This window comes from Bicyclus anynana, chromosome 2 (assembly GCF_947172395.1).
Source record: "Bicyclus anynana chromosome 2, ilBicAnyn1.1, whole genome shotgun sequence".
NCBI classification, from domain to species: Eukaryota; Metazoa; Arthropoda; class Insecta; order Lepidoptera; family Nymphalidae; genus Bicyclus; species Bicyclus anynana.
The window spans coordinates 9,496,893-9,513,540 of NC_069084.1; the positions used below are offsets into that span (position 1 = coordinate 9,496,893).

The 16,648-nt window shown below is 37.3% G+C and overlaps 1 protein-coding gene across 1 annotated transcript; it reads left to right on the forward strand.

Annotated features, from left to right (window-relative positions):
• Window positions 1-706: 706 nt before the first annotated feature.
• Window positions 707-8,595, forward strand: LOC112054080 (RE1-silencing transcription factor A). Its single transcript, XM_024093737.2, has 7 exons — window positions 707-1,393; window positions 1,874-1,994; window positions 2,644-2,790; window positions 3,646-3,770; window positions 5,508-5,635; window positions 7,639-7,726; window positions 8,451-8,595. Exons 1-7 carry the CDS (start codon window positions 796-798, stop codon window positions 8,501-8,503), a joined length of 1,260 nt encoding a protein of 419 aa, XP_023949505.2. The 5' UTR covers window positions 707-795; the 3' UTR covers window positions 8,504-8,595.
• Window positions 8,596-16,648: the final 8,053 nt, after the last annotated feature.

Here is a 16,648-nt window from a genome sequence, read left to right on the forward strand (position 1 = left end):
TCATCAGACCCTTAATACACTCACAACCCGTCTAGGTGGAAAGTTCTCATCAATACAAATTAATCAAGCCCAAACAACGCCCAACAAAGCCTCAATAGCTCAACGGTAAGAGCGGTCGGACTCATCACCGAGGGTTGGTGGTTCGATCCCCGCCCCGTTGAACTATTGTCGTACCCAATTCTAATACAGTCTTTCGTGACTAGTTGGAGGGAATATTGGTCATATAAAAAAAATATATGGCAAATATTCTTTTTTTAAAAAAATAAAATAAAAGGTAACTGCTGTAAATTGTTAACGAGTTCCATCGTCTGTGTTTCGGCTCCATCATCAGACCAACTCCAGACCTTCATAAAATTGTAGTGGTTTACAATACCTTATGGAAACACTAACAAACGCACTATTTATCTCTACGATCTTTGAAAGTTTCCCTCGATTTCTCCAGGATGCCATCATCAGATCCTGACATGAAAAAAATGGGACCACCCTGGAATCAAACCCTACAACACGAAAAAAGAATTTTCAAAATCGGTCCATAAATGACGGAATTATCGCTGGACATACATAAAAAAAAACATACATACAGCCGAACGTAGAACCTCCTCCTTTTTTGGAAGTCGGTTAAAAATATCGAATTGAAATCGGCAATTTCGCAATTGAGCTACTGTGGTTTGGTTTGACGTTTGTGGATGTCACTTGTCACAGACTAAAATTATTATACGTTTCTCGTTTTCCTTTTTATCATTTTTGATTTATCAACAGCGATCGGGATATCAACAAAAGGTTTTAATCAAAACTATGTCTAATCCAGAAGAGTTTGAAGGTGATATCGAGTTCTTGGACGAAGATGCAGATATTGTACAACAGTGCGTGCTAAATGTTGACAAGAAAGCCCAGTTATGGGTAACTGAGCCAGTCGCCGGTATACAGGTGGAAAATAACCTTCTGGTTGAGAGCGTTGACGAGACACAGGAGAGGCTAAGGAGGAAAAGAAAACAACCGACAGCAAAGGACGACGATCCCGATTACGACCCGACCGAAGAAATCACACTAAAGTCCCGAAAACGTAGATCTTTCGTGCCTCAGAATGAACTGCGTTTGAAAGTGACAGAATTCATTCCCAAATCTGAAATTAAGAAGGATCGCTTCTGCCACAAAATGGATTTAGAAGTACGCAGGAAGCTCCAATTGAGAGTACCAGATTACAATGATCCCTTATGTTTGCCAGTTCGGTCAGTAAATAAAGATTACTCTGAACAAAAAAAACTTAAAAATTGGAATAATTTGTGTTTGGATCATTTTAAAAATCATGACACACTCTTAAGGGTAAATAAAAAACCGACGGTTGCTTCAAAAAGGATTACTGTGCTTAAAAACATACATAACAGGATCTCTGGTGGGTAAATTTTCCATATATCTTTTTTTTTTATAAAAGAATATTTGTCTTATCTTTGAAATATGACCAATATTCCCATTCCCCTCCAACTAGTTGGGAAAGACTGTATTAGGAGTGGGTACGACAATTGAGCAACAGGGTGGGGATCGAACCACCACCCCTCAGTGATGAGTCCGACTGTTCTTACCGTTCAGCAATTGAGGCTATATAATTATACTAGCGGACGCCCACGACTTCGTCCTCGTGGTATTCAGTTCATTTAATTATGTCTATTTGTTTTACTCAATGTTTTTCAGGCAGTTTTTTTTTTTTTAAATTCATTACTATTGTGCAATCAGCTGCTGCTTTAAGCAAATTGCTTGTGGGTACTTCATGGCATGTGTAGCTGACCTTCCATTGAAGGCCATGCTCATTTATTTTAATTGTTAATTTTTGTATTTCATTTGAATATTCTTATTATTTTGATTATTTTTATTTCAGGCAAAGTTGAAACAACAATATCCTACAAACTACTAGTTGAAAATAAAGATGGTGAAAAAAGGACAGCAGATATACAATCTGTCCTCCCTAAATATAGAGAGAAAAAGCTACTCAATGTCAAGTATGTTCCAGAACAAATTATTCTTTAAAGTGTTTTTCAGATAGCATGGGTACGGTGACAGTTGCCTGTATATCAACCATACTATTATCGTGAATGGTGGCAAACTTTCAAGATTAAAACAAACTATCACCCTCACCATCCTACATGAAACAAACTGTAGCCAAATATTTTGCTCTCCCAGTAATTAAGTATTCCCTTAAGGAGTCAGTCAAAAGAGTAGCACTATGTATGATCTCAGATTAATTACATAAGGACATTATCATACTGAAATTCAGAAACATAATTTTCTGTAATTTTTCAAGGAAAACAAGCTTAGATTAGGTATATATCTTATGCTAAACAAGAAGTTGTTTTTTACACCATTCAACTACACAAAAAGGTATTTTTACTGAGTTTTTTAACCCCCAAATATGGTTACAACTATGAAACATTGATTATATAGAGACAGTTTCACCCGCGTGGTTCCTGTTACCGGTACAGTGATATATTTATAGAGCCATTATCATCTTACGCCAACCCTCATTAAAGCAGCATGATGAGTTTTAGCTCCATATTCTCTTTCTTGTAAGGAGAGAGGCCTGGCCCTATAATGAGCCATGCAAGTAGAGTGATAATGTTATTCATTATAATAGTGAATATTAAATTACAGGTCAACCGGGCTAAGGAAGCAAAAAGCGATCTATACAAAAGAAGAGGTGATCATATCGAAAGAGATACACAAGGATGAGGAGTCACTTGTTGTTTACAAACCTAAAGAATCCTTGTCATTGGTCTATAAAATGTTTGAAAACAAAGAGTAAGTGCTTTTTGATTATTTTTCTTGTACTTACTACTATAACTAATTAGCTATTACTATAATGTTGGAAATAGTAGTCTGGGATGGATATGACGTCGCACGATCTGGTATTGGCTCGTGCCGACGCTATTGGGCGCGACTTATTTCGTAAAGAGTAGGGATTTAGAGAGGGGTAGCGATCAGTTGGCGGGAACGACTAGCGATATAAGGCTCGTCTTCTGGTCTGCTTCAGTATGCTCGTGGCGTTCGAGCTATCCATATTTCTTGTTGTGTAGTTCTTTATGGGTTACTTGGGGTAGGCGGGGAGTGACTTGATTGGAAAAGGGGAGTATTAGATATCTGTCAACGGCGCCCTTACTCCTACACACATCGTTCACAAGTGCGTGACTCCACTCAAGGTTCACTCTCGGCCATCGGGTAGGTGTAAATCGGGAGTAGAATAAGATAGGAATGAGTCAAAGCGGAGCTTGACCGGGTCCGTTAGTTGTTTATAAAGAACATGTACTTAAGGGAAGTCACTGGGTCTTAAGATACAGGCTTACCTAGTTTAAGGGCTAGGATTCCATTTTAATTAACCAAGGACACTACACTAAACCCTTTGGTTAAGGTTTAAGTGTTGTCTCGAAACAATAAAATATAGACCATCATGGCCGACAGCATATCAACTTGTATTGTCAAAAAAATATTAAAAAATTAAAATTGAAATTTTTTATATATACACTAAAAAAATGTGATAATTTTTTTCAATCTAGTACAGATAGAGAGATAATGAACAATTTGAGACCATTTTAAAAAAAGTGTCAACTAGACAATTAATGCTGATAATGATGATCCAATTCACAATAAATGTTTCAGTGATGAGGGGCAGGTGGATCCTGAAGATGATCCAGGCAGGAAGCATCTAAAAGAAGTAGCAAGCTGTAAGCTTTGCGCACCGTGCTTTCAGACATCGTGGAGGGCACACAAAATCACAAACAATAGTAAGCCTAACATTTTTGCTTCACTTCTCAAAATCTCACTTTTAAAGGTAGACTCCTTTTGACGGCCCGGACGTCCTGGGTTCGATCCCCGGCTGGGCCGATTGAGGTTTTCTTAATTGGTCCAGGACTGGCTGGTGGGAGGCTTCGGCCTTGGCTAGTTACCACCCTACCGACAAAGACGTACCGCCAAGCAATTTAGCGTACCGGTACGATGTCGTGTAGAAACCGAAAGGATTTTCTTGCTCCTCCTAACAAGTTATCCCGCTTCCATCTTAGACTGCATCATTACTTACCATCAGGTGTGATTGTAGTCAAGGGCTACCTTGTAAAGAATATAAAAAAAAAAAAACTCCTTGGCGACCGCGACCTGCGACCGCGCAACCCACTTCTTAGTTTAAATTTATACGGAGCACTAAATAAAGCCCGAACCGCGTCGCGCGACAACTTTTGTTTTGTGCTCCATATAAATTCATACTAAGCAGTGGGTCGTGCGACCCGGTCGCGGTCGCCGAGATCGGAATGCTACCTTTACCATGAACCAAAAACAACTACTTAAGCCTCTAGGATGCGTCAGTAACATATCTTGGAGACACAAGAAGAATATTAACAACTATCTATAGTCATTATCAGTTGGTGTTGTTGTTGTTGTGGTTGTTGTGATTGTTGTTGTTGTTATTGTTGTTGATAGATGTAATCGCTAATACCACTCTATATTCATCCTATAGCAATAAAAGTGAAAGTGTAGTGGATAGTAATAACCAATGTAAGACCATAAAACGAAAAGACCTTCAACTTAAAAACATCCTCTTTTATCAAAAGATCAGTTTATAGTCCAGCAACTGATCACTGATGGATGTAACTGAACAAAAATAAAAATATTTTCCATTTCAAGCTCTATAAAATATCTGTTTTTACTGTTGTAGTGTTATTGTCAAACTTCAAATTCACACACATATACACACTAGAATTTTGTTAAACACGTTCATTGCCAAGCCAAAATCTTGGGATTACGTAAATGGACGATGCTCTATATCTCGGACAACACTACCACGCGATGTCGCGTTACCGTCACAGCGTAAATGACCGCTTCACACGACGTCGCGTTATTTACGGAACTATACTACAGCCTTTCTTGATGAGTACTGTTTACCAACAAACAAATTTAAAATGAGGGTATAAATCACTAGTCCAATCACACCTAATAATAATTATAATTAACGTTTCTATACATTAATGAAAATAAAGATTAATAAGCTTAAAACCTATGGTTAATATATTTTATATAACATTTTATAAACAAACCATACATGATTTAAAGTAAATAAGTTATGTAATGACATGGGTTTTCTACCTTCATTTCTAATTTGTTTGTTGGTAAACAGTACTCATCAAGAAAGTCTGTATTACTGACATTGATTTACTGATGTTTTTATTGAAGTTTTATTGGGACCTATTTTCAGGAGAATAGATAGTAGTAGAGGTAGACACTTTGATAATTAACCTCATTTTATAGAATGCATTCGAGTTTTAAAAACCATTAAACCAATTGTTTACACAAACGTTAATTCATATTTTTTTTTTTTGCCAAATTGCAGCCAGTATTCTTGCCACCATTCCACGTGGGCATGATTTGTAGATAAGTTAGCTTAAGTTCCTTAATGTATTCTTTCTCAATTCAAAAAAAATCTCATAATTTACTTTTTTTTTTCTTGTTGTATAATTTTCTCTGTGGTATAGAAAAGGTCCTGTGCGTGATCTGCAATCGTCCCTGCATCTCTATGTACAATATGCTGGCCCATGTAAAGAGTCATCCACCGTCTGTCGTTCGAGCTTACAAGAAGGAAATAGCGATGTGTTTGGCCTCTGTAAGTATCACCTGTTTTATATCATACTAGCTGACGCCGCGCGGTTCCCGTAGGAATACGGGGATATTATATAGCCTATAGCCTTCCTCGATAAATGGGCTATCTCTACACTGAAAGAATTTTTCAAATCGGACCAGTAGTTCCTGAGATTAGCTCCTATAATAATAACCCAAGTTATTATTATAGGCAGTCACAGTTTGGTTGCACGTATTGACTGGGATAATATTCCTTATGTAATCTTTGATGGAACGCGTGTGCCATTTAGTGACACGGTTAAAAATCTTGGAGTTACTTTTGACAAGTATTTCACTTGGGCCCCTCAGGTAAGCAGAGTAAGTGGGAAGGTGTTTGCGTCCGTGGGGTCACTTCGTAGGTTACGAAACTTCCTTCCTTTATCTACTAAAATTGCGCTTGCACAATCTCTCCTGTTACCAATTCTCGATTACGCGGACACTTGTTATCTAAATTTGAGTGAAGAATTACTGGATAAACTTGAGCGCATTCAGAATGTTAGTATAAGATTCATATTTGGACTTCGCAAATATGACCATGTTTCCGAATTTCGCGAAAAACTCAAGTGGCCCTCGATCCGCCTTCGCAGGAATACTCACATTCTGTCTTTTTTGTATAATGTCCTGTTTAATCCTACGACTCCGATTTATTTAAAAGAGCGTTTTAGCTTTCTAAGTGATACTCACTGTCGCTCCCTTCGCTCCGAAGACAACCTAATCTTAAAAATTCCTTCCCATAATACTTCCTTCTATTCTAAATCTTTTTCTGTTAAAGCTGCTCGGCTCTGGAATTCATTGCCCTTAGACACTCGGCGTGCCCAATCTCTAACCTCTTTCAAACGGCTGGTAAACATGCACTTTTTTCCTCCCTGATCTTTTAATTTAACTCATTAATCCAAATTACGCTTGTATGTGTATGTTTTATTTTTTATTTATTATTATTTTTGAATTATTTTGTTTAATTATTTTTCTTTTGTCTTCCCTTAGATGCCGTCTTGTTTTTATGTTTTGCAGGTTTTCATGTATGTATGTATGTGTGTATGTATGTATGTATGTATGTATATATGTATTTCTTTGTATATATGTATGATGTAGTTAAGTATAGTCTATGTATTATTATTATGTATTATTGCTTAATATTTATGTATTTAAATTACTTAACTTTTCTTATTTTTGTGTGCGTATACCCGAATCGGTGCTTACGTTTTTTTTTTCTCTTCCACAGTGGTTGTCTGGAAGAGATCGCTCTTTAGCGATAAGACCGCCATTTGTACATTAGTTTCTAAGTGTTATTATAAGTTATTGTTTATTTTTGTTTTTAATGTACAATAAAGTATTTTTCTTCTTCTTCTTCTTCTTCTCTTCAACTTTATAATATTAGTACAGATGGGAGGCCTAAACTATCTCTCTAGGCCTATTTCACTACAGGGCTACACTTTCTTCCATAAGAGAGAGGATTTGGAGTTTATACCCACCATACAACTCCATTTGCAAATTCAGAAATTAAATATCACAATGTTTTTCCTTCAACGTTTGAGGAACGGATTATTTGTGATTTTAAAATGGATATCACTGAAAAGTTGGAGGTGCAAGCTCCTGACCGGATTTGAACCTACGCCCTCCGAATTGATGGCAGAGGTGATATCCACTGGGCTATCACGTTTCTTGGTCAATATTTTGTCTATTTCTCATCACGTGATACGTCTTTGGTCGCATACTATATGGTCTTACTTCGTTGATAACACTTCCATGATATGCGGGCGACTGGTGGAAAGACTGCGCGGGTGTGAAATCGTGCGTGCGGGGTAAGCGTGGGTTTTTCATTCATCGCTACACGCCGCAACATTAGGAGTGTTACGAACGAAGTTGCCAAGCTATAGTCGCCATAGGCCCCACTATGGAGCCCCACGGTGAATCCATGGAGTGCTAAGATATTCGTCTCTTCTAAAAAAAGTAAATGAATGAATCAATGAAAGTTTCTATTCTTTTTAGGTGGTTGAGTATCATTACAGATGCAGGATTTGCCACGAAAAGTTTCACAGCATTAAGGCATTGCGATTGCATGTTAAAAATCATAAAGGTAAGATATTTTAACTAAGACCTTAACCTTTTTGTTCTTATATTTTACTAGCAGACGCCCACGACTTCGTTCCAAATTTCAGCTGAAAACTGACAAAATTTCTTACAAACTTTCATCCCCTATTTTATTCCCTTGGGGGAGGAATTGATCAAAATCCTTTCTTCCCGGATGCCTACGTCATAACATCTACCTGCATGCCAAATTTCAGCCCGATCGTCCAGTGGTTTGGGCTGCGCGTAGAATGTAGATAGATCACTATGTCAGTCAGTCGCCTTTGAGTTTTATATATATAGATTCCCAATCTAAGGCATCCTGTACACCGTACAATATAATTGCTCAATATTCATATTGATTGACCATACAGCTGACTTATTTCCTATTTTGGTCATTATTATTATCAACCCATCAAAATAAAAACAAATCAATTGACAAAGTGGCATCCACATATTATGATGAAAATTACAAATGTCATCCCGTGCTTACGGTGGATATCATATAGTATGTAGATTTAGACACTTTGTTGTCCACTTCAATAGGTTGTTAAAAGACCAAAATAGTCAAAAGGCCAGCTGAAGTCAATAATAACGTCAATATTATTGACAATATGTTGGGCTGACAATATTTCTTTATGAGCAACCTTCAGCTATATATTGTCAATAGTATTGACTGTGTGTGAGCTTCTTTATTAATTTAATTAAAAATAAATGTTTTATATTATTTCCAGGTAAAGAAACATTTAAATGTGAAGTGTGCAATCAAACTGTCACGCCATCTTAATTCGTAATCGTAAGCCAATACACATTATTATAGATTTATAGATACTTGTTCGTAATTACGAATAATACAGAATAAAGATTTATAAAATTAAATTTATTTAATTTGTCTGCCTCATGAAAAATCAAATAAAATTATTATTGACAATAATAACTGATCCCATTTGACAACCCATATTCGGCTCACTGTTGAGGACGAGTCTCCTCTCAGTATGAGAGGGTTTAAACTAACAGACCACCGCGCTGGCCCAATGCGGATTGGCAGACTTCACACACGTAGAGAATTAGGAAATTCTCAGGTATGCAGGTTTCCTCACGATGTTTTTCTTTCTCGGTTTGAAACACGTGATATTTAGTTTCTTAAAATGCACATAACTGAAAAGTTGGAAGTGCATGCCCCGGACCGTATCCGAACCTACGCTCTCCGAATCGAATGTAAGAGCAAATATTTTTTTTTGGCTGTACTGAAGCTTTTGGCTTTTTTGAGGCTATACTGAATAGTCGCCCCCTGTATCCCTTGTCTTCCTCTCCTAACGACTTTCTCCCTCTTTCTCCAGGGCACTTTCTAATCGGTCGGCCTCTGACTGCGCTTCCGTCACCGCCCATCGCAGACCTGAGCTCCAGCAGTCTCGATCGTTACAAGAGGCTGGAGAAGGTGCGACAGCAATTTTGGAGTCGCTGGCAGAAGGAGTATATAAGCGAGCTGCAACAACGCACGAAGTGGCGTACTAGCCACGATAAGCTAAGTGAAGGTGATCTCGTCTTGCTTCAAGAAGACAACGTCGCGCCCCTAAACTGGCGTCTAGGCCGAGTCACCGCCCTGCACCCGGGGCCAGACGGGATCACTCGTGTTGCAGACATCCGCACCGCCCGTGGAGTAGTACGACGAGCTCTAACCCGCATTTGCCCCTTGTTCCCTTCAGTGTCTTAAACGCTTTGCGTTTCAGAGGGGGGAATTATGTTAACGCCAAAGAATGGCATTGTTGATAGTGCGGTCGAACCCTACCCTCTGCTACCGTGGACTTTAACTTATAACAGATATGTCATCTGTATTATTATTATATAACGTCATTTTATCTACCTTGTCTATGACAATTTTGTATTTAAAAAGAAAAGAATTAAATTATAACGGACACTCCGCTGCAAAAATTCAAAATAGTCGTTTTTCTTCTCACCTTTTGTGATCCTGCAAATATTAAAAGAGATCCTGTAGTCAGGATCTCATTGTGTAGATTTCCATAATTTACACACACAAAGCACAGTTGGGATACTTACCTGTGTCATAGGAAAAATGTTCTATTCCGGAGAGTTAGAAAAAAATATTTACACAGGTTTACTATAAGGGTTCAGTATTTTGTACTTCCTTCGGAACCCTAAAAACCGTTGTTTAACAACTACTCACAGGAGGATAATAATCTATACTTATAATAAATCTGTAGAGAGTTCAATTCTGTACATGAAATATATTTCCAAAATAACTATCAGGGGGTGATTAGTGGTCGATACTGATGCCATAAATGCAATCAGTAAAATTTTTGTCTGTCTGTCTGTATGTTCTTTATGGAAACAAAAGCTACTCGACGGATTTTAACGAAACTTGGTACAATTATTCTTCATACTCCTGGGCAGGTTATAGTATACTTTTCATAACGCTACGATCAATAGGAGCAGAGCAGTGAAGGGAAATGTTGGGAGAACGGGAGATGTTAATTTTTTAAGCTTTCGCCGCGTGGTATGTTCGTTATAGAAACAAAACCTACTCGACGGATTTTAACGAAAGTTCTTACAATTATTCTTCATACTCCTGGGCAGGTTATAGTATTCAATCAATTTCAATAAGCTCAATTTTTTAAGCTTATAATAGGAAAGAGTAGGTGTAGAGTAGGGGTAGGGGTTCAGGGTAGAGGTAGGGGTAAAAGTAGGGTTTCACGTGGACGAAGTCGCGGGCGTCCGCTAGTAACTTAATAAATGTTTTCTTATCGCTGATGCTTCGGTCTTTATATACCAAGATTTGTATGTATAATTTTACTTCCATTTCATAAGCCGAACTATCTTCCGAAAGTAGAACTATAAATAATATTAGGTAGGAGAAGACACCCCACTGTTTCAACCGCGTAGCGTAGTTCCCATTCCCGTGGAATTAGGGAACAATATACAGGGTGCTAGGGAGTATTTTCCAAAACTCTGGGGTTATATTCTTTACCGAAAATTAGTTAAAAATGTTCAAAAAACAGGTGTTCTGAAATTAATATTTTCGGAGTAAATAATATTTCTTTTGTAAATAGATCTTAAAATGTGTCCCTTATACGCATCCTTATAATTATGATTTAAAAGTTTTTAAATGCAAGGAAATTTGAATTACTTGAATTACTTTATTTGAAAACATGAAAGTTTGTATTTTTTAGTAAAAAAATATTAGGTAGTAATGCAGTTCGGCTCTTATAAGTGGACTCGTCAACACCTTGAAGTTATGAGAAATAGCACCCTGTATAGCTCATGTTACTCACATATAATGTAGCGTTCAAATTCCAATGTTGTTTTCCATTGGTGAAAGAATTATTAACATCGGTCCAGTAGTTTCGGAGCTTATTCGTAATAAACAAACACAAAATCAAATCTTACCTCTTTATATTATTAGTTTAGATTTCGAAAACGAAAGCTGCCTACATAGATACTGACCCTAACCAAGGGTTGCTATAGTAACGTATTCAATTAACAATCGCAAATAGGGGTAGCGTTTAATTACGGAAATTACATGGGGTTGCAACTTCATTATGATATCGCATGTATGCAAAACATGTGAGTATGTACCTAGCTATGGTCAAAGTAGGGACATGTCAGTTGCATACCTATAATGTTGTGTTTAGTCGGGAGGGTTATATAGGTTCCCTAAACTAAATAATGATTCTAATTATGATTAATATAGTTATCATTGGATAAGTTTAGCTTGGCAATTTCGTTCGTAACACTCCCGATGGTCTGCGCGGGTCAGGGGGCGTGTAGCGATGAATGAATAACCCACGACTGATGCACCTCACACGCAGTCTTTTCCCCCGTCGCCCGCATACCATTGGAGTGTCATGAACAAATTTGCCAAACTATAGACTATTAATCAGTGATTGATCATGGGGTCCAGGGTTCTTACAAGCTGATTGTGATAGAGTCGAGCACTATCACCTAGGCACGCCAGCCTTCGTCGTAACTGTGTGGCGTGTCTAAGTTCCAAATTAACACCCTGTGGTTTATGCTACAAATAAGTTTAGAACACTGCTCTAAACCTGCATTTCTTTACAGTAACCCTAAAACAGCAATTTTTGCCCTCTTTTAACCTCAGTGGACACCTTAACAAGTAGGTACATACCTAAGCAGGTACTTGTCCAAGTAGGTGCTCACCTAAGTAGGCACCCGCCTAAGTACGCACTCGCCTAAGTACGCACTCGCCTAAGTAGGTACTCGCCTAAGTAGTCACTCGCCTAATCAGACACTCATCTAAGTAGGCACTCACTTAATTAGACACTCGCATAAGTAGGTACTTGCCTAAGTAGGAACTTACCTAAGTAGCTACTCACCTATGTAGGCATTTACCTAAGTAGGCACCCGCCTAAGTACGCACTCGCCTAAGTACGCACTCGCCTAAGTAGGTACTCGCCTAAGTAGTCACTCGCCTAATCAGACACTCATCTAAGTAGGCACTCACTTAATTAGACACTCGCATAAGTAGGTACTTGCCTAAGTAGGAACTTACCTAAGTAGCTACTCACCTATGTAGGCATTTACCTAAGTAGGCACCTGCCTAAGTACGTACTCACCTAATTAAGCACTAATTTCCGTAGGCACTCGCATAATTAGACACTCATCTAAGTAGGCTCTCACTTAATTAGACACTCGCTTAAGTAGGTACTTGCCTAAGTAGGAACTTACCTAAGTAGCTACTCACCTATGTAGGCATTTACCTAAGTACGTACTCACCTAATTAAACACTCATTTCAGTAGGCACTCACCTACGTAGGCGCTTACCTAAGTAGGTACTTACCTACGTAGGCACTTACCTAAGTAGGCACTTAGGTAGGCACTTACCTAAGTAGGTACTTACCTAATTAGGCAATTATCTAAGTAGATATTTACCTAAGTAGGTACTTACTTAAGTAGGCACTTACCTATACCTGTAGGCAAATACCGAAGTAGGTATTTACCTAATTAAATATATAGATAAGGTTGACAATAGACAAAACAGAAAATATTCAGCTTTTATTTCTATATCTTATTACTGGAGGTCATTGCCTCCAAGGTCATTGACCTGACGAGGGAGATTTTCGATTAATATCTTTTTTTGGGGTGAAATCTTGGGGTGCGCGAGTGTAATATTAGAAGCTAATAATAAACGTATGTTGGCGGGAGACAGTTATAATGGAACAATATAAAAGTGTTCTATACATACGGATTATTATACCTACTATACACATACAGAAACTAAGTAAGTAGGCACTAATACTCTAGGTACTTAATTTTAGTTGCCCTAAATACCTACCTACTTACTAAAATAAAGTAACTAGGTACTTGACTATAACTAGTCGTAAGTATATCTTACGTTTACCTAGAAAAAGGTCAGTGTTGACCTAACTTTAGATAAAGTCAAATTATATTACGCTACAGAATGAATGTTTATGGGAAACCCATAAAAATAGCTTTATCATTATCTTACTATGGCGAAAGGTTCTAGAATGGCTTACCTTGCACTAGACAGCAATGTTCGTAGATTTTTCACTAGGTGGGCCGACAAAGTAGTTGCAGGGAGCCGCTGGATGCGAGCTGCTCGAGACAGGAAGCCTATATTCAGAAGTAGCCTACCCTACCCTAGCCTACCTTAATAGCTTTGATCTGAAAGTTATGGTGTTCTGGTTTAATAACCGGTTTAACAATGGTTAACGCCGTCGTAGTCGTAATCTTGTTCGTTGGTTAAGTAGCTCCGTAAAAATACTTTTTTTGTGTAGATGAATTTTGTAAAACAAACATTTAACAACTTCTAGGTTCATCATTATCAACCCATATTCGATTCTAACTGCTGAGCTCGAGTCTCCTATCAGAATGAGAGGGGTTAGGACAATAGTCCACCACGCTGGCCCAATGCCGATTGGCAGACTTCACACACGCAGAGAATTAAGATAATTCTCTCGTATGCAGGTCTTTCTTCACGATGTTTTCCTTCACCGTTTGAGACACGTGATATTTAATTTCTTAAAATGCACACAACTGAAAAGTTGGAGGTGCATGCCCCGGACTGGATTTGAACCCACACCCTCCGGAATCGGAGACAGAGGACATATTCACTGGTCTATCACTTCTAGTTTAGTATACCTAATTTAAGTTCGTTTTTTTCGAATTTGGGTGCGATGCTAGTTCTTATGCAAGGTTTTACGCGGATGAAGTCGCGGGCGTCCTCTAGTATAGTAGGTAATATAAATAAGCGATCCCCAACTCAGACCATAACGTGTCTTTACATTAGACATGACTGTAGAGAAGCCCAAGCCTATTTACCATAAAAAAGGGGAATATTCTTGTAAAGATGCTGTTACCTATTCACAAATTATTAATAGCGATAACTTACCCTCGTATTATCGTCTAGCTCAGATATTGAAAACTAGTAGAAGCCCGCGTCTCTGTTTGCGTGAAATAAATTTTTGATTTTTTAGAGTTAAAAATCATATTCTTTCATCTCTCCAAATTAGAGCCAAATCGGTTCAGTACTTCCGGAATGAAAGAGTAACAAGCATACACACATAAAATCGATCCCAATTATAACATTAGTGATGAGATTTAGTTGTGTGTACAAAAGTACACTGAATAGTAGGTATACTAACAGATTTAACACCGACTAGACATCACAAACCAAAGTCAATCCATAACAATAGGTCCCCAACAAAGACCTAATACATTTGTGCTGCTATGTTAGGGTTGTCTCTCCTAAAACAATGTCAAAACGGCTTAATAATAGGGTACATAGGTACATCTATCACTAAATTATCAATGTAACAAGCATACACACATAAAATCAATCACATTTATAATATTAGTGATGTGAGATTTAGTTGTGTGTACAAAAGTACACTGAATAGTAGGTATATTAACAGATTTAACACCTACTAGACATCAAAACCAAAGTCGATCCATAACAATAGGTCCCCAACAAAGACCTCATACATTTGTGCTGCGATGTTAGGGTTGTCTCTCCTAAAGTAATGATAAAACTGCTTGATACATATTGGTTTAATAATACTTTATGCAGGGTACGGTACATCAATATCTTATCAACGCAAAAGTATTATCCCTTCAGTTTGTATGTAAGTAGGTATAATAATAACACTACTATGGTTTGCTAATGTACGTTTTGGTTCCGCTTTGTACATACGAGTATTGTATCAAATCACGAACCTGGCTTTTGATCCAGTGGTATAGAGTCAAATTTGACTTTTCAAAAGTTCTTTTAAACTAAGCCTACATGAAATAAACGAATTTGGGCCCCATGTCTTTTACTAATATACTAAAGGGGTAGAGTTTGTTGTAATGTAGTATTGTGATATATGTAACTATTGAACCGATTTTCAAAATTCTTTTATCAATAGAAGGCCACGTTATTTGTCAGTGTAATAGGCTAGAGTACATCCCGTTATTCCCACAGTAACGGGAACTACGCGGGAGAAACCGCGGAGAGTCTGCTAGCACATAATAAAACACTGCCTTTGGGGAATTTTAATAACCAGTATTGCATCTCGTGTTTACTCTTGTTACCTTGTATGTCCTCAAGACTCGTCGACATCTTTTTTCATAAAATTCGAGCCAGAAAACGTACTTTTGAGGTCTAATTTCTCCTGACTCATACGAGTAGGTACAACTTGGATATCTACAAACGCAGAGGCATTTTTTTAAGCAAACGCGTTCATCTTTGACCGTTCTCAGTTCATTAGTTATTCTTGCCATTAGATTAGATCTCATTTAACAAAAAAACCACTGTTATGAAATGAGACTGTTTGTTTTTCACTGGTGGTGACGCATGCTAAAACTTTAACTTTCAGTGTCACTGTTATTTTTATCGTTTTGGTTATACCTACTTAAGAAATAGTAGGTATTAGAAAGATAATAAAGCACAAGTAAAAAATTAAAATGCGTTATTTACACGGATCAAATCTCAGTAATCAATAAGCTTATAATGAATGTAGACTTATTTGTACTTACTATAGCCAAACTTAAAATCTTTGTCAAAATATTATGCAGTGCACAAAAAAGTCAAACTATATTTTAAATACAAAGGAAAATAGAGACGGTGGCAACCCTAAGCTCAGTATTATTATATTTTTGCGATACGCATAAATACGTCAATAACGGATGAGTGAGGGGTGGAAAGGGTCGTATTTTGTCTCGTCACTTGCCGAGGGTGTCTTATTTGGGGTGATTTTCATATATTTTTTATTAGTCCATAGGGATGTTTTGACTTTGTACATATCCGAAGCGAAAGCTCACTTTTATTAGATTTCCGTATGTCCAATTTTGAAATCAGCAAGCTGTGAACGTCTGTTGGTGATATTTCGTAAAAGATCTACGCCGCAGAGGAGATCTTTCAATAGCTATTGTTACCTAGTTAGTAGCAAATTAGGAAATTGCATTGTATATTTTTGTTTCGTGATGTACTTACTAATTAAATCTATTGTATCTACCTACTATAGGTATAATGATTTTCAATTTGTGGTAATAAATTATTATTTTATTTGTAACATACTTAATTGAATATGTACCTACTTTACTTTTTTAATTATTTCAATTGTTGTTTCCAATTATTTGCGACGTATTTGAAAAACCTGGGGTGCGATTCCACTATAACGACACACGTCGACGAACTTTTCGAAAATACCAAGTCTCATTAGAATTTGCTCTTATGTGTATAGGATGCCAAAATTAAAATGTTACTAATAGCGATGTAACTTTACAGAAATCAGAGGCTGAGTCATTAGTCACTAGAAACAGACAAATATGATGTTTGAATAGTGATTGTCAACTAATCCCGACTTAAAATATTTTTTGAATTTTCTGTTGCCAAAAAGTATATTCATTAAGAATCTAGGAATAGGTAGTTTTTTCTTTACAAGATATCCCTTGA

Bases quoted from the DNA above. Each gene is read 5' to 3' on its own strand.
- LOC112054080 (XM_024093737.2), top strand. From the start codon at position 796: ATGTCTAATCCAGAAGAGTTTGAAGGTGATATCGAGTTCTTGGACGAA. The intron at 2,791-3,645 runs GTAAGTGCTTTT...TAAATGTTTCAG, and splicing joins AAAATGTTTGAAAACAAAGA to TGATGAGGGGCAGGTGGATC. The intron at 5,636-7,638 runs GTAAGTATCACC...TATTCTTTTTAG, and splicing joins TAGCGATGTGTTTGGCCTCT to GTGGTTGAGTATCATTACAG.